This window comes from Rissa tridactyla, chromosome 1 (genome assembly GCF_028500815.1).
Source record: "Rissa tridactyla isolate bRisTri1 chromosome 1, bRisTri1.patW.cur.20221130, whole genome shotgun sequence".
NCBI lineage: Eukaryota > Metazoa > Chordata > Aves > Charadriiformes > Laridae > Rissa > Rissa tridactyla.
In genome coordinates, this window is record NC_071466.1 from 113,260,060 (window position 1) to 113,285,835 (window position 25,776).

Consider the following 25,776-nt stretch of genomic DNA (forward strand, 5'->3'; position numbering starts at 1 on the left):
TAGTCAGGATAGACAGACAGTTGAAAGCTACCGGAATTCCTGCAACTGGTATCGCTCAGTCAACCTGTGACAGCCACTGTGGACACCTGAAACGTTCAGTATCAAAAGCTTACCTTGAGTTTTCACTGGATCAGATATTTGGCTTGGGTCACTTAGTCCGTATGCATTAGCTGCCCTCACAAGGAACAGATAAATTGCATTAGGTTTTAGCCCTTTAACTGCAAAACTCTCTGTTTTCACATTTTCAGCTACAGTTTGCCAGCTGCTACCAGATGCATGGCTAAGGATAAAACACACACAACAGCAGGTCAGCACGTGCTTCTTTAAAAACATATTATATATAAGCGTAAGTACAGCAAGATCACATGAGACTCATATACCTGAAGGCCTCAATTATGTAAGAGGTTGGCGTTGCACCTGAATTCAAATTAGGTTGCCATGACAATGTTACTGTATTTCTGCTGACATCTGTAACTTCGGGTTTTGATGGAGCACTAGGAATCAAGTTTGGGTCAGTGGGTCTCGGTGGCTGCACTGGGACTCCAAACTCTAACAAAGGAGAGAGAAATGCTGAGTGTAGACAGGAAGCAGCTGTAAGCTAAGTGCTGTACACATCTGCACTGGAAATTTATGACAGAGTCAGATAACTTCTGCATTTCAATTTCGGATTTTCCTTTAGGTATTTTCTCCACGCAGAGAAACCCTACTTGATTTACCTTGGACCTCTATGTATGCACTCCATGTAGCTTCGCCACTTGGGGTTGAAGCAATGCAGGTGTACCGACCAGTGTCGCCCAGCTGAGTGGGAAAAGAGAAGAACAAATATTTGAAACAATCAGGCACTCAGTGGGCTAGAAAAGTAATTACAGCTCTCTGTGTTCCCCCATGAATATGGATAGAAGTTATTAGGCTGCAAAAACTTCGAACCAGCAACTTCTTCCCTTAGAAGTTATGATTTCATGTGCTGCAAAATAAAAATGGATACTTATTTCTGAGCATTCATTAAAGAACTGGAAAAGCTGCACATTCTAATGTAATGTTACCTATTCTGTAATGAACAAACTGAAGGCCCATTCTTGTAGCATTTATTCCTTGCTCTGCAGAGGTCCTAACAGATAAACTGAGAAGGAACTCAGATGACAAGACCCCATGCAACTGTCAACCTTCTGCCTAAATAATGCCCAGGGATTTGTCTGGGCTGCAGCACTGGAGAGCATGTCGTCCTTAAAACAAAGCTTAAATATTGCACAGGGCCTTGTGCATATGGGGTTCCCTGTGTTAGTATAAATTTCACTCTACAGCAGACCCAAAAAAGAATCTCCATATGCTATTCTCATCCAGTTCTGAATGTTGGATTATTTGTCCATATGTGACTTAATCGCATTTCAAAAGAGTTTCTTTTTTTCCCCAAAAATAAATGCTATCCTCCTCAGGTCCCAGAGTCAGCAGATGAGCTGAACGGAAGTGCTCAAAAATCAGAGGTTCAAATTTTAAGCCATTGTAACTTGTAATTGGTAACAGGGCAACTCTAGGGAACATAGTAAAGTGATATATTCATCCCAATTTGAAAAAGTTACTACATTTCAAACCACCAAAATGATAGCAGAGAATAGCCAGTATGCTAAAAATTAACAATATTTTAAAACATTTTACAGTGTGTGAGGCATGACCAGCAATACTGATCAGGTACTTGCTATAATTCCATAAGGAAGCCAGGTATTTGACAGGTGGTTAACCATTTTAAGCTATGTTTACACTGCCGAGTGAATACGTTTAGAATTTAAAAACCGTTTTGAAAAAGCTGTGTAAATGGCTCTATTACTGCACTGTGCTAAACAAAGGGTTTCTTTAAAAACATTTGAAATAATTAGATCATTTTAATCTATTAGTGCTAAAGCCCAAATAATTTAAGGATTCGTCTTACTGAAATACAAGTTTTGCTTTCCCCTTCATGTTTTAAGTACCAAATAATTCCCTTAATTAATACCTCTTGAAAGCATTTTTGCTTATGAAATAATGTGCCCTAGGCAGAATAAGCCAAGGTGTTAAGCATAAAGAATGAACTATCTGAAAGCATGAAGTATCAAATATTTTAATACATTTATTTAACATTCCATTAATTCTAAACGTAGGATTTACTACATCAAAAGTGCCCGGAGGTGAAATAACAAAGTGAAGCAAACAACAAGAAAACCCTTTTGCCCGTTCAAGCTACCTTGGCGTATCGGATCTGTAATGCTCCTGTCTCCAACTGCTTGATGCGAGAGTCCTGGGTAGAAACGAGGATCCCATCCTTTTTCCAGAGAATAGTGGGCATTAAAGTGCCTGTGGCCACGCAGTTCAGTACTAAAGTACCATCTACAGCTACAGTCTGATTCACAGGACCCTGCCGAATGACAGGGGGAGGTCGATCTGCAATCACTGCCAGAAGAAAAAACAGGAAAGAGATTTCTGCAACTGGAAGCAATTTTCTAATCATCTAAGCAACAGCAGTTGCTTGAGGCTTTGAAACAAACTAAAGGTAATTAAACAAATAATTGAAGTTGGAGGTATGCATTATTCAGGGCAGGGTGCATTATAATGATGCGGAACTACAGAATTTTAAAATAATACACAACACAGTATTTTCAGAAAGTAAAGAAGCATTACATATTACATAGTGGTATCTGCTAGGCATTCTCCAAATCACTTTATAAAGTGATAATGTAGTGAGAAAGGACTTCCCAAGTTCTTTGCAAGGCATAGATTTCACCTTCTTGTTCATCTTCCACCACGTAGCAGGCCTGTACAACAGAATTCATACTTCCAGCATTTAAAGACAGAGAAAAAGGAGGTAGGCAGGCAGGGAATAACCTGGCAAATATGTACTTCTTAAAAAAAATCTGTCTACCGTCAACTCATCTTGGTGCTGTTTCCTAACTGGGAGATGCCTAGCAGCAAGGTAAAGTAAACACAAAGCTAATGAATAGGACTATATTAAAAATTTTTAAGAAATATTTTTCCACTAGTTTCTGAGTTTTAGTTCTATGATGATTTGATCTGTCAATATGACTTCAAAGTCACAAAAAGAATCCTACAGTGTGTTTGCATCAACTTCAATGCATCTTTCACACAATGAAAATTAAATGTTATTGATGGGTTATTTAATAACTGTGCACAAAAAGGTATAAAGCAGTCTCAGTATTAACAGAAAAAAGAATGATAGTCTACGTGAGTTTTTTTTTCATTATCCAAAGGATAATCAAAAAAAGAGGTACAAGCTATCTTATTGTGTTTCAGTGACCTCCTCTACCTGTACCATTCAACATGACACGGACTGATGATCTGAAAATAGCCACAAGTTTAAATGACATAAATCTGTTCAGTACTATCATGGGGGCTCACGTAATTTAAAAACTGGTTTGGTAGCTGAAATATAAACCTGAAGTTCTGATAATTTGTGAACATCAGATATTTCTAAATTACTTCTCGTAACAACAGACAGGGTGTTAAGTACTGCTTGTTTGGGCTAAATTCCAGCTCCCGTAATTTCATTTGCATGTTCAAATGACACTCTGTGTTTTCAAATGCATAATTTACCCTTTACTTCTTGTCCCAACCTGTTGCAATGAACTGCAATGCACTGCGAGGCCATTAGTACCTTTCTCTGCAGAGACAGTCAAAAGAAGCTCACTTATAGTTTGTATTTGACAAGTTTGTCAAGAGTTTTGCAGTTGTCAATGGTAAGAGGCTGACCGATCTGTGCTCTATGGCAGAAATCTAATGACACAGAAATCCAAGCCTAATTTAAGCGTCACTGAAGCTGACGGTAACTTCTATTACCTTCACGAATACCAGGGTATCATTCTGCATATCCCACCTTCGCTTTTATAAAAGTACCAAATTATTTTTGTCCAAGTACCAAAATATTGTCACAAGATATTATACAAAACAACTACCCATCAGATCAATGCAGAACATATAGTCATAGTAAAGGAAATATATTTAAATTAATTTGATTTTTTTCCAAGTTCAGCTGGCATAGGTCATTAATAGAAAAAACTCCTGATTTTCTTAATTTTCTTTTTCAAATTTATTTCTGACCTGGCCATGGCCTTCTCCCCAGTGAAAAATGTATAAAAGTGGATTAAGAAATGTGGCTTTCCACTTGTGAGAAGCCAGAAAGGATGCAGTCCTATTCCTCCAAACAACCTCTATATGGTGGGTGTAAATAAACAATTTTATTCTCCAGGTTCACTGCATGTTTCTAGTGCTGCATTATTTCTATGTTTTCTATAGGGAAAAGGCCTAGTTCATGGAAACTCTTCTCAGACAATAGCTTCCCTCCCCTCAAAGTCTCTCCACGGACTGCACTTATCCACTTTTTCCGTAAGTGCTAACATTATTATTTTTCCTGTGTATCTTTGCTATTAAAAATATGAAGTATTTCTGATAATTGGCAAATTGGCCTCACATCAGCATATATTACTGCTTGCAGTCATGCTCCCTGTAGTTTTTTCCCAACTGCTCCTAAAAAGGAATGTATAATGATATTCATTGGTATGTTATTCTACTGACTTCCATCCGGGTTGAGGTTTTTTCCTTGCCATACTACAATATTAAAAAAAACGGGGGAAAAAAGCTAAATGGAGATGCTAAGTAAATATACACACAATAATAGGGACAAAGTGCCAGGCAGCAAGCAATCTGAAAGAAAACTAAGTCTAGTGGGGGAAGCTAAAAAAGGGCCAGATAAGTTAACAGATGTGACAAAAATCCATAAACTGAAGTATACTTATTAAATACAAAATGTAGATATAGTGTTACACAATATCCAACATTTTAAACTCCTGACAGAGATGGCCAAAACAGTATTTTTATGTTCAAAGACACATACAATCCACATTTATACAAAGCAGATTTCAAAGTAGAGTCATATCATTCCACTGCTGTTTTCAAATGAAAATAAAAATTTGGAAATTTTAAAATAAAGGAATCATTACCATCAGTAACTTCCAAGTAGGCTTTTGTTATGATACTTCCTGCAACATTTAAAGTCTGGCAGATATAGTACCCAACATCAGATCTCTGGACATTGGTGATAGTGAGGTCTCCTGTCTGGGAAACTGAAAATCGGCTGGATGACTGAGGGGGCTGGTATGAGAAAAGCAGATTCTACAAGAGGTAGAGAAGGAAAGCGGGGGGAAAAAAAAGGGTTAAATAAATTCAAACATCAGTAAACTTAACTTCAATACATCTAAACAAATTCATCTTTTTACATTCTACCTAAAATATTCTGCTCTTCATATCTTAAGCATGTCTATACCACAATGGGAATAGCTTTTATAGGATATTTTATGATAAAATAGGTGCAGATATATACATATAATTGTGTAAGTCTCTTGGGATTGCTCTAACACCCTCTATGGTCAATGCTGGACTTTACACAAAGTTTAAGAGGCACGAGCGAAGATGTGATATGTACGGATACCATAATGGTGCAAGCAACTGTGGTGAACCTAAGTAATTTGCTTTAACACCCTTTTTTAGAACTGACTCCAGGGCATTCTATTTATTTCATTTAAATGCAGATGTTGGTTCACTTATTTGTATTTTAACTTTCGCCTTCCTAAGAATGAAGCAGTTTTTTAAAAAGAGATGCCGTTTAGGTCTCTCTAATCATAGAGTTTGTGTTCTATAACAAGTCTTATAATACAGAATGAAATCCTATGGCAGTTTCTACTTAGACAGTTTTGGTATGAAGCACATAGTATTTACCAACAGCGGTCAAAAATCAGAACTGCAATCAAAATAATACAAGTCCTTTACACTAAAGGAAATTCTGAATTTCTACCTCTGTCTGAACAACTTGTCAATTAGAATACTTTAGGGTCACAGAGGCTATTTTTTATCTCTCTTTCTTGCCTAACTACATTTTGCATTTCCAAAAACCATCCAAAGGAATGAGACACAACATCCTCCACTTCACTATTAGCAAACCCTATTCATTGGCTTCCTCCTCCAGTTTCCTCAGTCATCACAAGTGGTCACCACTCAGCAGAGTTAAAAATGAGCCAGAAAAATTACATACTAAACAACCCTTGGCAAAAAAGAAAAAAAAATCCAGGTCACACAAAAGTACAAGCATAACTTACCGGTATCCTTAACACCATTGAAGATTATCATCTACATTTGGTTAGCAGTCTAGTTGTAGTTAGGTATTTAGACAAAAATGTTGCAAATGGAGTAAAGAAGCCAATCTCTAAGCGTTCTCAATTTCTCTGGCCTATTGTTTTGTAACACAAAGAACCCTGTCATATGCTATTGCACCATTCATTCCTTCATTCACAGGAAAACCAGAATCCCATATTCCTTCTTTCCTTCCAATAAAGAATACTTTGTGTCACATCCCTCCTTCAAAAGATGACTCTGAAAGAAAACTGTGATTCCCTTGCCGTGCTATATTGTGTTTCACCCACTGGCTTTCAAGATCCTTTACAAAGAAGCTGAAAATATTTTTCCCTCCCATTCAAATAAGGAAGCTGGGAGAAAAAGTGACCTATTCAGGTATGACCTGTCAGCCAACTGACTGAGTGGGAAAGTAGATCTCCTTAGCCCCAAACGAGAGTCCTACCCATGCAGTGATGCAGATCAACACAGCAAATGGTTTCATTTGCCAGACACACACAAACAACACGACAAACTAATAGCTGCACCATAAACACAGAGCCAAACGTTCTGAAAATTTGGGAGCGTTTGGGAGTTCAAACGAACTTCAGCATTAGTCATTTCTTCATCCTTATAAGTTCTCTCTGTTAGGTGAAAAAGATTTTCAGAGTAGTGAAACACAGAATGTTTCGAGTTGTTTCATAGATTTATTTTCACATTCACAGAGAAAATGGGACATTAAGCAAAACACAGGTATCCTTTCCAGTAAGGCTGACATCTCCTGGCATGCATATGACTTAGAAGTAGAGAAAAAATATTCAGCATCTCTAAGCTGTACACCTATTTTCCACAGTTTTAAAACAATAATTAAAATATTTTTTTTTCTCATGTGGCATCATCTCTTCAAGAAACTGCCAGGAAGAAGGGACATCTTTCTATATAGAAGGGACAGAAAGGCTGTTTTACCTGACTTCCCTCTCTCCGCCAAAAGATGGCTGGCTGAGGGTTTCCAGTTGCTTCACACTGGAAAGTCACCGTTCTCCCCAGTGCAGCTACCTGATCTCGAGGCTTTACAACAAACTGCGGAGGCTCTGAAAGGAAAATAACAAAAAAAAATAAATCACATTACTATCAGAATACCAAAGTTAGCCTACTTGAAAGCACAATTTGCCTACTGATTTAAATGGTGTCAACCAGAATAATTAAGTTTCTTTAATAAGGAGAGGCAGCGCAAAGACACATCAGTCTCTACCAGCCACAGCTTCAGCATCACTCAGATCATCTTTTCTGTTGTTAGACCTCACACTTAAAACTCTGTGTGTCGTGTGCTTTTATTACTGACGACTTATACAAAGAAGTAAGTCCCACTGACTTAATGAGACAACTTGCAGAGCAATGCTCACCAATACACACAAATTTGTTATAATTTGGTTTTTAAAGGAGTACAGCTATAAGAATGGAGAAATCTTTGAAGGACAACTGGCCCACAGGCCACACTTTGTCAAGGGCTGCAATAAACACTGCTAACTATGAATTCAGGCTTACATGCACAAAAGTCATCATCTTTGATTTAGGAAATATGAGGAGAGAAAAAGCCCTTAATTGGTTATATAAGAGACTTTTGATGTAGTCGGGCTCTCAAAAATTTAAAGTCAAAAGCCCCAGAAATACTATTGAACAAATTATATCCATTTCAAATCTTCAGTCCAATTACTGAAGAGGAATGAATTTAAAGGAACAGCAGAGCTAAATGTCTTCCTCATTTACATAGGCAAGGGCATGTTCAAACAAAATATATATGCAAATGAAGGCAAATTTGAAACATCTGCTCAGCCTAACATTATAAATACTGCCAGCATTGTCCAAACTGTTTGATTTATACAGACTTCAACAGCCCCTTTATCCAAGAGTAAATAGAATGTCAAAAAATCTTGTCAGTCACATTTAAAAAAATATCAGCATAGACGACAGCATTAGATATCTTGATGGGGCCAGTGCAGAAAAAAAACTAGCTTGTTTTATAGGCTCTTAACTCTCACTTCTTGAAAAATGTGCATTAAATGGAAGTACATTTACTTATTCAAGTCCAATTTCTTCTGATCATCCGTCCAAAATTAATTATGCTCTCCTCTTCTTTGGGTTGAGAATAAAAGGGATGTTTTGAATCTGACTTTAATAACTCAAATGTGTTTGGTGTGGGTGTGGTTTTTTTCCTTTCAATCATTTCTGTATTTACAAGATTTTCCTTTAAAAAGAGTGTGAATCATATAATTTAAAGATATCATTCATTGTGTTTTATAAACATCAAGTAATTGTGGATTTATCTAGAATGAATGCAATAATGCTCGAAATCCTTTCTAAGAAAATTGCTTTTAGTGTTCCTGTGGGCCAATACTTTCAGTTATCCATTCCTCATGCCTCATGCCTCCGCTCCCTATTGAGTTCATATCAGAATATACTCTTCCTACGACCCTCCTGCTTCAGGATGAATTTTTAAAGCCCAACATATTATTATTTACATTTGGATGCAAATGACACCTTTCCTAGAATTTCTTTAGATAAGAAACTGCTCAAAACGAAGGTCAGATTGACCTACAGTAATTAGCAGGCTTCAAAACATTTAGCTTTGAAATGTTCAATCAATACCTTGGAAGAAGACGTGGGAAGACTTTGACACGAAAGCATGTTTAATTCAGAACAGAAGGTGAAACTGCTGGGGGTTTGTCACAGGGTTGTAAGGTATGATGGGGAAAATGGAGATGAGGGTGAAGCACCTTTGTTATGCCATTGGATTGTAACAACAAGAATAAATTTAGCATATAGTTAAATTTAGGGCTTGGCTGGTTCTGTATTAGCCTGTGACACAATGCCACACAAAACAGAACTGAGGGTTTCCAAATCCTGTGCAAGTGCATAGAATTTATAAGGTTTCAGATTTTGTTGAACTTGAGAACGGGTACAGCTATAAACAGATTAAAATGGTTCTGACCACTGGAGAAATGTCTGAATGCTTGTGATTCTAGTACCTGAAGATGACCATTCAGGGACTACTGAACGCAAAAAATGAGAGAAATTCAGTTTTTCAGGTCACCATGGTAGAATTCATAAAATGTAAATAGGTATAGGTTTCTCTAGATATTATTCTAACTATGTATTTTGTATGTATATTATTCTAAATATATATGTGTATTATGCATATGTGTATTATTCTAAATCTATTGCCATTAAGATAAAAAATAAAAATCCTATTAGCTTCAATGTCAGAAGCATTAAAACAGGGTCAAGTGAAACTTTGTTACTAAATGCCATTCAATGTTCACTGTACTAGAAACATTTTCACTGTTTTAACTTCAGGTTGCGTTCACACCTTGGGTGACATACGTGTGGTATGTGATGTATATACTGTAAAAGATGCTGAAATAATAATCCACTTAAGGAAAGAACAACTTCTGTCTTTGAGACCTTTAAAACAAAAATAATTTTTTATAGAACACTTTAAAGTTCAACTAATGCAGTCATTGAAGAAGGAAGACATTAGGATTTGGCGTGTTACATCATGTACAAACAGACAGAAAGTTAGCAACCCATTACCTTTCTCTTTGCCATTAAGTTACCCATACTTCATGCAGAATTTATTCTGTGCGATGTGTCTTGTCAATAACAAGTAAAAGATGGGAGCTGACTGGTTGAAGGACATGGAAGGGGATGGATGGGAAGGGGAGGAGAAGTTCCCGTCACAGTGATACGATGACTAGAAGATGGCGAATAAAATTTCAACTTACCAGACACAACTAAAAACAAAAACAAAACAAAAAGAAAACATGGAATAAATAAAATTGAATAGACATGAAACAAAGCAAAGAATAAAGCAAAATTAAAAAAAATAAATAAAAAGGACCCTTGGTAATGACCTTAGAAAGCACACATATATTCTGATATATGAAAAATAGGTTTAGAATGTTAAGCCACATATTTTTTTATTTGATTTTTAAGCACAAGTCTCTATCAAATGCTGAAAGCAGGCTGCAGAGGAAAATGGGTAACAGACTGAAATAATGGTCACACAGTCTGGGTTCTACTCCAAGCCTTTCCAATGAACTGTTGTGTAACCTTGAGTAAAATTTTTTTTTCGTATTATCATTATTTCTCTGCATCAAGAGCTTTCCACAGTAAAATTAACTGGAAATCTCCAGTAAATATCAATCTGCAACATTGCTGAAATGGAACAGTGACGTTTACACCCTTTCTAAAGCATCCAAACATCTACAAATGGAAAATACTTTTCTGAGGCTAGTAGCTATTACAAAGAAGTTTATTAAAAAATTAATAATATGCTGCGGCATTTAGCCCACACACCAATCTCTTTAGTATAGGATCGCTGTATCAAGGTCATAACGCTCACCATTAAACTGCAAATGCAAACTAAACCACAATTAAAATGAATTTGAAGAGAGTCTTAACCCTTTTCTCCCCCTCGCCTCAATTTCACTAAAATATTCAAAACCAGAGATATATTTCAAAATATTACATGTTTCAACAGAAATTCTCAGCGGTAGATTATCCAATATTAACTTATCTTTCAACCATAGTTGAAAATTTTCATGAACTTTGAAATGGCACAGATCTTGGCAGGCTTACTTTGCTTATAAAAGAAAGGTATGCTAGAAAGCACTCCAACCACATATCACTAATTGAAAGAATAGACTGAAAATAAAAACGTAAAAATCATGCATTTTGAAAATACACCCTGATAGTGACAAAAAAGTCAATCAAAAAAGGGTAGTTGTTGTAAGATAATTATAGTAAAATACCAATTTTTAAAATGCATGCTACAAATACCAAGCCCTTCAACACTTTGGTCTTATCGCTTTATGTTGAGAGTAGAACAACTATTGTTCAGCAGGGTACGCTTTCATATCGAGTAGGTAAGCACCTGCAACACACCATCCTCCGATAAAACACATGGAGGAAACTAATAATATCCAGTCTGCCAACATTCATTAGGCATGAGGAATACTGGCTTACTGTTCAAATAAATACAGAGGACTCCAGGTGTATTATTAAAATGAAGTCGAATCAGATATAATATTGGCATTTTGATCATGTCGAAGCCAAGAAGCTGCAACTGAATGCGCCAAAACCAGATCAAAAGAGAACTTGGGTTTGATGTTATTAGATACATTTTTTTTAGGAAATAATCCCAAATGGAGGAAGTTGAAATTACCATTTTTCAAAGATTTGTTTCGATTTTAAGGAAGTATTCTGGATGTACATTAGCTTTCTTTAAGTGTGCGTGTTCAGTATTTCTCAGAGAAAATCAGCATGCATATTCTGCTCAGATTATCTGCAAATCTATGATTTGTAATAGGAATAGTCAAGAAATGATATACAAGAATTCCTGAGAGAAATATGCCCATCCCCAAGACTCAGCTCCTAGCTAATCTTGACCATGTGTAAGTATATTTATTACCCAGTAACCACTCCTTTTTAACTGAAAAGCTCTCTACTAAACTTGCAGTTACAGTCTGATCTGCTCTGGAATTAGAAATGCTTCTCCACAAAACACAACTCATATTCTACATGAAAAAGCCTGATAAGAGACTTAATGGGATGCAATTCTTTCACAGAGGAAATAACTCTAAATTACCAATTCTCCGTTACTCAAGTAGTGCCAAAAAGAGAAACATTCAGCCTTCTTGGTAGCAACGCAAAGGTGCCTAAGCCTTCTACTGAAAGCTCACTTGGAAATTTCTAACAGATAGAAATCTGTCTTGGTTGCTCAATTACATTTCTACAAATTAACTTAACTTGTAAGTGCTGAATTTCCATTTTTCTTTTTACCAGATGGTTTTGTTATTGTAGGTCAAAAATAACCCTGTCAAGCAAATGTATTTTTTCACCCACCTGTAAAAACAGAGGGGATACTGATACATGAAAATAAACCCCTGTAGAAACAGAGCATCACATTGGTTGCAAATCTTTGGCAAGGCCAAAGGGTGAAATTTCATAGAAAAATTTAAACAGTTCTGTCAGAGGGACATCATGTGGTTTAAAAGAACAACAATAATAGCAACAACTACAACAAAGACCACTTTCTTAGTTTGATTTACATCCTATTGATATCTAAGGTTACTAAAATTGAGAAGTAAAGAAGTTTTTCCTCTATTATGGCACATTTTATTTGACAGCATTTTCAATTATAAAGTAAATTCATTTTCCCTGTGTTAATCGTGGCTTTTCACATGGCAATTAGGAGGGATAACCTGTTTGTAAAGACAGGAAGTTAGCATGCAAAACCACAAATACCAAAGGAATAATATTTTTGCTTTTCAAATAATTTCCTTGACGTGTGAGGTTTTTCAGGGAAGACATGTCCAGTCACTGAACAAAAAACAAAAGAAAAGTGGTTTCCAGACTAGTGACGTGATGTTTTAATGCCTTATTCTTGCCAGCAATTTTATCAACCTCACTGGGACTATTGGTATCATTAAATCCACTCACAGGAGTAGGAATTTGCAGTTTTAGGACTTAAGCTACAGGCTAGTATAGTTGCCAGATGTTAATGGAGCAACTGTTGTATTTGACAGATGTAGTGTTGTAGGGTCATAGGATAATCAGCTTGGAAGCAACCTCGGAGGCCTCTAGTACAACCTCCTGTTCAAGCAGTGTCAGCTATGGGGTCAGACCAGGTTGCACAGGGCTTGATCCAGTTGGGTCTTGAAAACGTCCAAGGACTGAGGACGCACAGCCTCTCTAGGTAACCGGCTCCACTGCTTGACTGTCCACCCAGTGAGAAATTTCTCCTCATATCCAGCCTCGATCTCCCTTGTTTCAATTTAAATCTATTGTCTCTTGTCCTCCCACCGTGCACCACTGTGACGAGCCTGGCTCCACCTTACTGACAACCTCCCTGTAGGTATTGGGGGCTGCTGCTGTGTCCCCCCCGAAGCCACCTCTCCTCGAAGCTGTGGAATCACCATTCTCTCAGCCCTTCCTCACAGGTACATATGAGACCTCAACATACTGTGTGTAAGGCCTACATCTCTAAATAACACGTTTTGTAATTCTTCTCACAAAGGTGAATGCAAGTGTTGATCTAGTGTTTATCTATAACTCATTTATTTCCTCATATTTAGAATTAAGTGTTACAGGGTTGTGTCTATTTCTTAGTCTGATACTGGACAAGCTATAAACTTCAAGTACCCCCTTTTTAAAAGCTGTCACAGTAACTATCTATCTCAGAATAAAATTACAGAAATTTTCATTCATTTATACTAATAAGGTGCTTTTGAGATCCTGAGATACAAGGTGGTACTTAACTACTAGACAGTATTTTGTTCTGCATTATAAATACTCAATTATTGTTCTGACTATTACTATTTATGAATATTTTCCAGGTGCTCAAAAGATATCTTGTTATTCAGCTGACACAAGCCAAATACTTTCGATTTAAGCTCAATGTGTTTCATTTTTGATTATTTAAATAAAAATCTTCATGTCTTCAAGGACTGGTTGACACCCATAGAGGCTATAATAAAGGAAGCAAGAAAGTATAATTCTACATGAAAGAAATGAAACAATCCCAATGTTCAGGCCATTAATTACATGCAAGAATCAAGCTCATATGCAATCTTTAGCTTCTGCATAAATCCTTGTCCATATGACTAATCTAGGAAATGGCAGTCGCAATGAAGTTTACATTGCTTTCAATTAATTTTGTGATACATTAATCCCAGTTCAAGTGAAAAATACCAGAGGTTGAATGTGCCTGTAGAAAGAAACTGTTAGGAGATGGGATGCGAGTATAAGCCTCTGTGCTGGAAGAGACAGCAGAGCTCGGAAGCAGGCATTTCTGATGCGGTTGGCCAGGTAGAGACTAGACAGTGCAAGAGGAGAAACTCCAGAGCTAGCAACAGAGACAACATAGAGGTAGCTACACCATCTGCCAGGGAGCACTGCAGTTCGACAGAATGGCTGAAACTCAGCTGTTTATAATCTCGATATGAAATGAGTGGGTGAGAAACCCACGGTTTATAACCTCTGTCTCAAATGAGTGGGTACAGAAAACTTGGGTACTAGAGTTACGTGCAGAGGAAATGTGAGAGTCTGAGTTCGTCTAGCAAACTGGTCAAACTCTGACTGCTCACTCCTTAAAACAATAAAGAAAAATTTTGTTTTCCAATTCCTTCCCTAATTCCAAACAAAAACTCAGCTAAAAAGCTGCCAACCTCTGCTGTTCATAAATATTTTTCATTGCTAAGCCTGCTTAAACTCTGAAATCTAACAACTTTTTACCTTCAAGTATCTGAACAAGGACCATTGAATGCCTTTCTGCAACATGACTACCAGAGATTTATGTTGGTGTTTTACAGGAACTGTTATTAAGGGAGATAGTTTAAGACAATGTGCCATGTTTCATTTCCTATCTAGTGATTTGTAGGCTATTTGTTCTTATCAAAACAATCTGAAACACCCAATATCCTTGATATGCACATCTCTGCAGTCATTTGTGGAAAGTATCACTTTCTACAGAGAAATAAACAGAGGCAAAAATCTCTTGTTCTGAAAAAATATAAATGCTGCCATTCAGCTGTCTCTTGCCTTCAACCTGTGAAAAATATGGGAAAATAACACCAGGTACATTACAAAAGAATTGGGGTATATCGCTTTTCATCCTTATTGGTTTCTCTGTTTTCAGCTGTCACTGCTTGAGTTTTAGATACATATATAAATAATGCATATTTTCACAGATTTTCTTCTAAAATTCACATTCATGTAAGACCAGACTGGGACACCCTTCCTCACCATGAATGCTTTCACAGTATGTAGTCCCAAAGCATGAAGTGTGATGCAGTGCAGTACAAACTTCTGAGGAAAGGTCTAACAGTCTGGCACGAAGAATGCCACAGCCATAGAGCCGAGGTAAAATGTTTACATGAGATTTTTGATGTTTCAAATCAAAAGTGATGACTTGTAATTCCAAACTCCCAGCAAGGGAGTGATCGTGGTTTATTACATCTATGATGACTGGAAAAATTCTGTTTCGGCTTGCTGCTGATGTGTCAGATAAGCACTTCTTAAGTTTAAAGGAACAAGTGACTACAGTAACTTCAAAGTTACCAAAGGCAAGAACACAGAAATCTAACTGATTGGTAAAGAAACAGATTAATTGTTTTCTATAATGGTACTGTAAGTAAAAGAATGAAATTAAGAAAAAAAGAAGGCAGTTGACCGAGCAGTAGGAAAAATAGTCCTGATAGTAAGATCACCTTTAGAAGCAGTGGAAACCTAGAAACCTGTAACAGCATTTCAGGTTCATGTACAGAAAAGTCACAACATGTGTGGCGTGGCAGTTCGACATCAACTCCAGAACAAATTTTAGAGATCAACTTAAAAGTGCCATGGATTCAAACTCAACAGTTCTCCCTCCTGCAGCAAGCAGGAAGGTATCTGTTCTCAGCTCTGTGGCAGGAGCAACAAGCAATTTGTTTCAACAATTTTTCATTTTCATTATCAGCATTAAAATGTCACTAAGCTTCTCTACTCTCTTTGGTGGCTTAAACTCGACCCTCTGCTGATAAACAGCACAAGATCAGTGCATTAACCAAACCTCCCGCTTGGACGCTATTCTGCTTTCAAGAGCTATCAAATGGCATTGACTCCTTATTGATTTCTGGCCATTTTGAGATTTAATTCAGGCTGAGAAGAGAGGTGTTTCCCTCCTCAACTCTAATTGATGGGGCTGGGCAGTAAAATCTGGCTCTATCTCAGCTGTGTCTCAGTCGTGGAATTATATTATTTTAATGTCTGCTTCACAGCAGGGTACTGAATCTGCCCTTAAAACATTTTAAAAGTCAAGATGAAAAGGGCTACACAAGTGCGTGTCTGTGTTTGTATATGGTGTGGGGGAGGAACCTACTGCAAAAATCTGTGGGAAGAGAACAGTATGTAAAATGTACTCACATGAGATTTTTTGATTTGCAACTGATTTTGCTGATACTAGCTACAAAATAAGAAAGTTCATGATCTCTCCTTCTGCAGGAGTTCATGAAGACTTCTATGATAAAAATAAAAAATGTGGAAATAGACTTTGCAGTGTGGTTTTAAAAGGTAGTACTTCTCAGGTTAATACATGTAGTACGCAGTCTATAAATCCTGTAGTCATTGCCTTGAGGTGACAAGAGAAATCTGAAACGTGGGGGTTAGAAGACAGAGAGGGATTCCAGGCCTTCCAGAAGTTCCTCTTCTAGTCTCCTGTCCCCCTTCCTTGCTCTGGGTCCTCCTAAACCACCCTATAAACCAAATACAATTTAGAGAGCACGCTTAGGATAAATCTAATTCCATCTACTTAAAAACTAGAGTAATGCAGTAAACTGTTGAGTCTTGTTTCCCAGGCGTCTTTCTTCAGAGAAGAGTTGTCTTCCCCCGTATTTAAAAAGAACTGAGGTAATTTTAGGTACTGCTACAGTCTAAGTAGTCGTGGCTACAAATATTTATACTAAAGCCTTTTAAAAGAGTGAAAAAAGATAGATGAATTTTAAATAAGGTGCAAAAAGATTATGATAGCTGCTTACTATTTGAAGAATTCTTGAGAGCTTTCCACTGCATTTTCTGACTTACAGTAAAAGATAGTAGGCCTGAAAAGGAAACGGAGTGGGATTTTTTCCCCAGCTGTTTATGATAGCACAGTTTTCTTCTTGGAAGGAACTACTTGAAATCCATAGCAACCTTCTTATAATAAGTTAAAGCTATTCGTGAAAAGTGGCCAAAGCTCCATGATCAACAGATGCCAAACACACACTATAAATGGAAGGACAATAAATCCTACAGTGCAGTAACTTTTGATCATTAAAAAATGATATTTTGGGCAAGCAATACTCAGTAACTAAGACTGTGAACTGAAACAGATACTATTTCAAAAGAAATCTGGACTTCTTTTTATGGGGATATCACATCCCCACGCAGAGACAACCCAAGTCTACGTATGGGACACTAATACCTGAACTTACTTTTAATAATATTAACAGGGAGGCAACCATGACATACTAACGACTTTTAATTATAGGTATCAAAAAATACCACATGTAGGAGTTCTATACAAGATGGAATTATCCATCAGATACTGAGAATTTTTACTGTGATGGAGAGGTAGAAAAGGGGAAAAGTTGCTTAAGGAAATAAACACAATGTGCAAAAATAAAATCAAATAAAAAATTCAGAGACACTAGCCTGATTTTCATACAGTGAAGCAGTGGCTCAGTTCTGCCAAAAGATGCCAGTGCTATCAAAAATTGCTGGTGGCCTGAAATAAAACTGTTGCTGCAGCTATGATGGTCTAGGGATATTAGCAAACATGTTTTGAGGTTTAGTCTTTAGTTAGGTTAGTTATACTCTTCAAGGAAAAAATTCTGACGAGATCTGAGCATGCAAGAACTCTGAAGGAAGAGGTACACAAAAGGCCATCAGATCTTGCTGGTGGAAGACTAGACCACAGCAGAACTCTCAGATGACTTCTTCCTCTGTACTGAGACCCAAGTACCAATGTGCTACCTTAAGTGTGTCAGAAGAGAGAGGGGCTGCTTAATTTGAGGAGATGCAAGCCCTGAGTGGGCTCTTGTTACGCCACTGAATGATGCAAAGAGAACAGAATCACCTTCAACGCTGTGTTTAGAGAGCATAGGACATTTATGAGCACAAGACAAGCAACCTGATGTCCATCCAGACAGCTTTGCTTTTTTACTTCCCAATCCTCTCATCCTATACCATATTTAAATGGGGGGGGAAAAAAAAATCACCCCAAACTTCAGGAATTAATGTGTGGTCATAGGGACAAGAGGAGAATGCAGACACCTCCCGCAGAAAATAATGTCAGCATACTTGATATTTAGCATTTTAATCTGAAGAAGCTCTATTTTTCTTGTACTGGAAGATTCTGTTACTGAGCCTACTAGGTGATCTAGTTCATATAAAAAGACTGCAAGATAGTTTATTACCAGTTCTTGAGTATTTTTCAGCACCTAATAATAAAACATTTTAGTGTTCAAACAAAACATAATTCATAGTAACAAATGGTACTCAAAACGGCTTATCAAAATAATGTTTGAATGCCCTGTTATTTTAAGTCAGCATTTTTTTTTGTCAAGAACCAATTCAGAGATGACTGATTTTAATGATGCATGTAAACTAACAAAAAATAAGAGAGTGCACTATAATCACTGTATAGTCCTTATGAAAATTACTTACAGGCTATAAACAAGGCAAAAATGAAGTGTGTATTACCTTTTTATGGATGTTTAGCATAATTTAATAAAGCCTAAGTTTATTTCAGAATGAACATATAGCAAAAGTACTGTTTAATGAACAACCAATGAAAATTATTATTCCTTGCACTCTATTTAATTTTATACATAAAACCAAAATCTGCAAACTCAACAACTTGTAGTAAAATTCTGCTTTGTCTATTCCAAAGATAGAATTATTGAAATGTTATCTTTAGAACAGCAGTCACAATATAAAGCCTGCAACAGTGAAGATGGATACAAAACCAATTGATTTTTCCCTAGCCATGGGACTTAGGAAATTGCAGGCACTAGAAAGGAGTCTTCAGATTTTCTTTGCTACTTTTTAATTGAGTGCTGAAGCATGCTACACAAATCTACTTTCTTTAGTTCTCTGCAGTGAGTGATTAAAAAGTTAGAACTTTTAAGAGCTTTACAGTAAATAAAACCCTTACAGCAGTAGAAAGCCTCTAGCTTCAACTTATTTTTGTCGTAATGTCTCTCTAAATTATTTGCACTCCTGTTGTACTTGCTGAGAAACATCTGTCTCAAGTCCTTGTTTCAAAGTACCAAATTGCAGGATGGAATCTCAGAAGTTTTTAAGTGTTATTTCCCTGTAAGCAATTGCTATCACTGTCGTGAGACTCTATGTAAAAAAATAAAACTCCGTTAAAAACCTTAAAAACTAAAGAAGGAGTTATTTATTAAAGTATGTTAAATGGATTTGAAGCAACTATAAATCACTTTATTTTTTTTTTAAATTTCGCTGAAATATTTACTGATTCCTTCTTTTACCTGTATTTTAGAAATGCTTCAGGAACCTTACTTACTGTTCATCACTTGCATCAGTAGAACAAGCACCTTCAGGGCACTTATCTCTTCTTCAGATAGTTTCCTCAGTTCCTTCTGATTAACTTTTAAGATTCATATTCTTTCACCAGAAATAGGTGGCAGTCAAACTCCTCAGATCCTTGATAGAAATCTGAAGCGCTGTCACAGCTTACAGCAGTCATTAAGGGGGAAAGGGCTGTATCTTTAAGCAATACACATCACAAGAGATGGTTTCCCCTCATTCATCCTGCCAAAAGTTCATTAATGAATTCTGAAGTTCATAGGACAACCAGTATTCTTCCTTCCTCCCTGTTTCAGGGGGACTGAGGACAGAATATGGCCTAAAATTAGTTCTTTCAAAAGGAGAAATACTGACTTAAGGAGGCACCATGTAGACAAGTTCAGATTTAAATCCAAATCCTAGTTTTAAAATTCAAGTGGTTAAATTCACCTATGATACTGTGAGGTGTTCACTGTGACACATAATAACCACCATATACCTCAACAGCATTTTTGTAATCCCATAAAAATCTGAATTTTGGCTTTGTTATTTTAATAGGTAGCTCAGGCGCCCCTAAAGCAATTACATTCACAGCCAATTTATAATGTGTACCAGCAGCCTGACATAGTGGAAACATTTACATGGTATCTGACAGATAAAAGAGCAAATCCTATTCCTTTTCATTCCAGGTGGTATTCTCAGCCCTACCCAGAAGCCTTATCAAATACATGTCTTTTACGGCGTGCCTTGAAGCTACTTTGTACAAAAAGGGGGGTAAGGGAGGAGGAATTTCCAGACCTGAAGCATGTGCCACCTTTTCAGATTAAAATTCCTTGTCAGTTGACTAGTACAGCAAAATCACAGCCAGAAGTCACTTATCAAAAGTTCTGCTCGCTATCTACCTTCCAGACAAGCTCTGTTAACCCTAAAATTAATGACATCATAAGGTAAAAAACCTTGATATCAAAGATCACCACTGTAAAATATGAATTGGCCAGAGTAATTTCCATAGGAATTCCTTTTTTTTCTGTGCCAAACTGATAACACTGAATGTGTTTAATGCCTTTGAGTGGCAAAATTTACATTTTACAGTTGAGTCACTGCTGCTACATGTTTAGGTGCGCATTAGGCAGGGCACTGTAAAGTATTGCGAGCTTCTCCAGAGCCACTGCTTGAGGAAGACGAGTTAAGAAGAACCCCAGTTTGAGGACTGTTGTTCATTTCGAACCTGCTGGTGACCGACCGACAGTCACCAACAGCCACAATGTTGGTATTATTCTTGTGAAGTCCTCAAGTCATCTGACCTACTTGACCTGTTTCTCTTTTAACTCCTGCTGAGTAGCAACTACGCTGTCATTGCTGTAATGGTTCTTGGCCAACTGCATAGTAGGACTTCCACTGGAGCCATAATTTTCGCTCTTATCTAGAGAGTAAAGCTCGTTTCAATATAAATTATAAACTTATTATAAAATTAGGCATTAAAAAAGCCTAATTAAGTACTGCAAATGGGAGCGAAGTAAATGGAAGTAGGGGAAAATATGTAAAACCTTTAGTTTTACTTAAAAGCATTTTTACGATTAAATGTGAAATTTGCAGATTCCAGAAGAAGCCTTACTTCTACTTGCATTAATGGTAGAATTAATTCTCTTTTAGAACTGAAGTACTGAGGCATGCGCTTTTTGTAAATATGTGTGTCTTAGGAACATGGGCTTCAATTATATATATAATAATGAAATATCTAATATTATAATTTCTACAGTCCTGCTTCAAGGCATAAAGCTAAGAAAATCACATAATAGAAATCTCCATGAAAAGATGAAAAGCATCTTGTATATACATATCAAATACATACACAATAAATATATCCAACTTGCTTAGTGCTAGAGCAAGAGAGAAATCTACTGGTTCCAGAGATGCACTTTTGACCATTGTTTCCCTTTTTTGGAGCACATCAGCTGCTTGGTAAAATACAATGTATTTTAAAATATAATGTATTGTACTCTGGGCTGCTTCCTGGCACTTTATATTGACTGAGGTATTCAGTTAATAATTAATCATCTCCTGAATGAAATGCTTCTATGAGTATTTAGCAACGTTTCTGGATGCCTTACATATGCACTACACATTGCTGCAAAATGAAAACAGCGGACTGGGACACGCTAATTTTAGGAAAATGCAAACAACAGCAGGAATACATTTTCTTAACTATGTAATTTTCCAAGGAGAAAATAAGATAACTTGACAAACAGTTTCAAGGATGGAAACGCTTTTAAGCTGCAATAGTAAAAGACTAAGTGAAGTGTTCAAACTTCTGTGTCAATACACAATTCCAAATTTGGTTTATGAATATGACTGAAATTGCAATAAAAATACAGCATCTGTACCTCACGTAGGAAACACTCATGATCCCCAAAGTTAGGAGTCTGTCTGTACAAAGGAAAACAGTGATTTCAATAATCAGAATCTGTGATGCCGGTGCCAGAAGCAGGAAGAACATTAAAATGGAATTGATATTCCCTCCCTTCTTTTGTACTTCCCACATTTAGCGTCCTATTATACATAGACAAACTACCTGAGTTGACAGTTCCTAGTCCACAGTCGCAGATGCGGCCCATTCACTGAGCTCAGAGGCAGCGCTGTGCAGTTTTCCTGAGGCAGGGAGCACTGCAGGGCATGCACTGTGCACTCCAACCTCTGCTAGATCAAGCAGGATCAGAGCTGACCTGCAGGCAATAATACCACCAGGTCCAGGGCAGCTCTCTGCTGACACGCCAGGTTAGCTATTTGCCGCGTTTCATCAACACATCCCTGACACCTAGGTATCTCAATTAGCCCTGCTGTTGCACGCTCCCCCTTTTAATACCCTAGATAACCCTGGAGGATGTAGAACATACACAGGTCAATCACAGTGCTTGAGGCCTGAAAAATGACGAGTATAGAAGAGGGTATGTCCTCTTCTTTGAAGTGCTACCAACCCGAAGACCGGAGCAGCGTCCCAAAGAGCCCCGCTTACAGCCCTTTCTGCTGTGTGCCATGTTTCGTTCAGTGCAGCAGACCCACTCTACAGACACCTGACAGATGACGACTGCCCTGTTCCTAACACGGACTTGCATCTTCTGGGGTTACCATTCACGACTCTCATATTCTTTCTTTGGCGTACAGTCTGGCACAGCCTGGTGCTGAGATACTGAGGGGCAAACAACCCAAAACAAAACCCCACAAAAAAATAAAACAAATCCAAAACCCAGACAAACCCGAAATCTAGCAAAGCCCCCTCTTTCTCCTTTGCTGAAGTCTGCACGGTGGCAGCTGTAACTTCTGAGGCCATGCTTTGCAGCACAGCCCTCTGTTTACAAATACGTAACCAAGATAACTCTATTTGGCATAGCACACATTTATTAAATCCTACAGTAAACAGATCATGTGACAATTACCAAATGTGCAGAGAAGACTTGTCATTTCCATTTCTTAATTCACCCGGAAAAAATACTACTCATATGAAAAAAAAAATATTCTCCTCAAGGAGCTCTGTGTCCATGAACAGTCAGATCAATGCCATCTTAGCACTGAAACAAGAAGATCAAATCTACCTCTCTAGATACAGCATAGCCAAAAAGCTGACCCTTTAAAAAAAAAAAAAAAATTTTTTTAAACAAGGGAAGAGGAGAGGAGAGAAGAGGAGGGAAGAAGAGGAGAAGGAGGAAAAAGAAGGAAAAATGTGAAAAAATCTGAATGGAAAATACATAGTTTCTAGAGGAGTCTTTTTTTTTTTTTCTTCCCATAAAACTAGGTCTCCCGGCTACTCTAATAAATGAATTTTGATCATGATTTACTACATTACCAACTACAAGTTGGCCTTACATGTTACAGTTTCTCACATCAATCCCTTCTACAAAGACATTAGCACAGACAAATGGCTCAGGAGGTAATCCATTCACACTGGGAATCAAATTATCCCATAACAGTATCTGCAGAGCAAAGCTGTTACAATGTAAATACCTACTGTGTAATACGAGTACTTAAAAAAAACCATAACAATCTTGATGAATCAAGACTTAGGTTATAATCATATTCCTTAAAAGTAGTATTTTATTATCCAAATTCAAAAGATCTCACTCTAACATCTACATACTTATGTCATTTTATAATTAAGTAGTACCGTTTACCTAAATGGGATTACAGGAATGTGTTTGCCTATTATTTTTAATAGGACTACAAAGGATTAGGGCTACCAATAGTTTATTTCCAGAAATGTAACTGCTCAACAAGTCATAAAGCAAATTTTCTTAACACTAATATTTTACAAGATTACAGTTGATATAAGACGTGATCTTCAGAACAAATTGCCATTTAAAAAATAATTCAGTCTTTTTCTTTTGAATAAACTGTGCTTGCTGTTGATGTGTTAATCTTTTATTCTAAAACACTGACCATAAGAGCTGGTTATTTTGCAAACGTAAGGTATCAGTTTTGATGTATTAACATCACGGTGACTAACAAAACAGAACACCTTAAAATTCTTGGTTTTATGAGAGCTTCAACAAAAGAATTCCTATTTTCCTAACCACTACAGATGTCAGGGACACCAAATGTTTCTGGTGGAAAAAGGAGAGCAGGTTAAGGACAAGACCTTTCCTGTTAGAGTAAATGTGTCAAAATAGAGGCCTGTTACCAAATAAAATACTTTTAAGCCTATATTTCCCCAGAACTCCATAATGACTAATTCCCACTGAACAGAGAAAAGGACAGAAGGACCATCAGTGCTTAGAAAAAAGCATCAGGATGACATCATCGCCTGTCTGCTAGCCAGGAAAGGAAGAGAGGGATTATCTGAGTAGTGAACATCTGGATTGTGTATATAAAGGCAATGAAGGATTTTTATACATATTAGTTCACTGAGTTCCACTGAATTTTTATCTTACAAAGAAACAGTAGTGCTACGATACGCTTTTATAATGAAAAAGCAACAGGAATTCCAGTGGTCTGGGTTAGTATATTAAAAGATACACAAACGGATTTATCATTCACTGCTTCTTTACTATATTTAATTGAAAAAATTTGGCAGATACTTGAACTTACAACTCTTTCTTTTCAAGCTAAAACAATCTAGTTTGGTAACACTGGTTTTCTTTCTGCTAGGGTTTCAGATACAAAGATTGTAAGTGACATGATTCTGATCACACTGAAATTCAAAACATGTTCAGTTCCCCATCCCAGTACCATAAAGGCTGCTTACAAAAAATATTACATGTGAAATGTTTAAATTTCTTAAGAATACAACTCAATTCAAATTTATATTTTCGCATTTTTTTTACAACACAGCATAGAGTTCATGCATAAGTCACAACTCTAAGAGTTGTGCAGAGACTCAACTAGTGTTTGTTTAGCAACTTTATAAAGTTGTTATGCAAAAAAAATCAACTTTATTCTAGATTGGAGTACTACACAAAGAAACATTCTTACCTTGAACTGTTAGAGTTGCTGATGCTTCAGCTTTTCCAACCATATTTTCTGCAACACAAGTATACGAGCCCATGTCTCCTGCCATTACTTTACGAATTTTCAAGGTATGATCATCACGGATTTCGTATCTTTAAATATACATAGTAATAAACAATCAATATGAATAATAGAACTTTGTACAATTTCTGTAAAGGTTAAAATATGGTTTGCTTTCAATTATTTTTATTCCTACATTGCCCTTAGAAATAAAAAATATGTATAAATGCTTATAAACTGATAATGTAAAAATAGTTTTAAAAGAAAAATATATCTAAATATTTGAAAACCTTATTCTGGTTTCATTTGCAGCATGAACCAGTTTTACTGACGTCAGTAGAATTTCACTGGCATAATACAATCATGAAGCTCTAATGCAGAGCGTTTTAATTGTTAGAACTCTTTTAACGAGTAACTGTAATAATAGTTGTTATTCTTCCTATAATTTTTCCATCTGAATACATTTTTTTAATATGGTCAGAAAGAAAATATTGTTCTCAAGAAAATCAGAATTTTCAATTGAAAGTCAATATAAATCACAATTTATTCAATAAATTTTAAGAAGAATGTATCCTTTTACCATTTCCTGTCCTTTCATCACCTTTTTTCTCATCTTTGTATAACACTGCCAACGTGTTTCTCTTTCTGGGAAGCAGATTTTTCTCTCAAAAATGCTACAGCTTTTATTAAAGCTATGGACTAGATTAACAAGAAGCTGGATTTGGATGGTTGCAGCCAACTGTTAGAGGGTTTCTTCTTTTAATCCCCTCCCCAAGCAGGTTTTTAACTGATAATTGGGAATTCAAAGTAAATCAATAAACAATCTATCCATCCATCTGTGTATCTATCTGTCAATCTCAGAATTAATAAGGTGTTTTACTTTTTGTCCTGATTTCAAGCAATGACAGAAAAAGAAAGTTAATTGGACACTTAGCAACAAAAACATGTATAACCAAGGCAGCTTTCTACATTACCAGACTGCTTTTTATATCAGATACAATTCCAATATATATTTCTTGA

The 25,776-nt window shown here is 36.7% G+C and overlaps 1 protein-coding gene across 5 annotated transcripts in view; it reads right to left on the minus strand.

Moving 5' to 3' along the window:
* The window catches only part of ROBO1 (roundabout guidance receptor 1), a 740,348-nt gene that overhangs the window by 56,685 nt on the left and 657,887 nt on the right, over nucleotides 1-25,776 (minus strand). For all 5 annotated transcript variants that reach the window (XM_054202528.1, XM_054202509.1, XM_054202519.1 and 2 more), the window contains 7 exons: nucleotides 24,721-24,848; nucleotides 7,114-7,238; nucleotides 4,983-5,154; nucleotides 2,216-2,421; nucleotides 717-798; nucleotides 381-549; nucleotides 114-280 (listed from right to left, as the gene is read on the minus strand). In XM_054202528.1, the coding sequence (XP_054058503.1) occupies nucleotides 114-280; nucleotides 381-549; nucleotides 717-798; nucleotides 2,216-2,421; nucleotides 4,983-5,154; nucleotides 7,114-7,238; nucleotides 24,721-24,848 (1,049 nt within the window). The remainder of the gene's footprint in view (nucleotides 1-113; nucleotides 281-380; nucleotides 550-716; nucleotides 799-2,215; nucleotides 2,422-4,982; nucleotides 5,155-7,113; nucleotides 7,239-24,720; nucleotides 24,849-25,776) is intronic.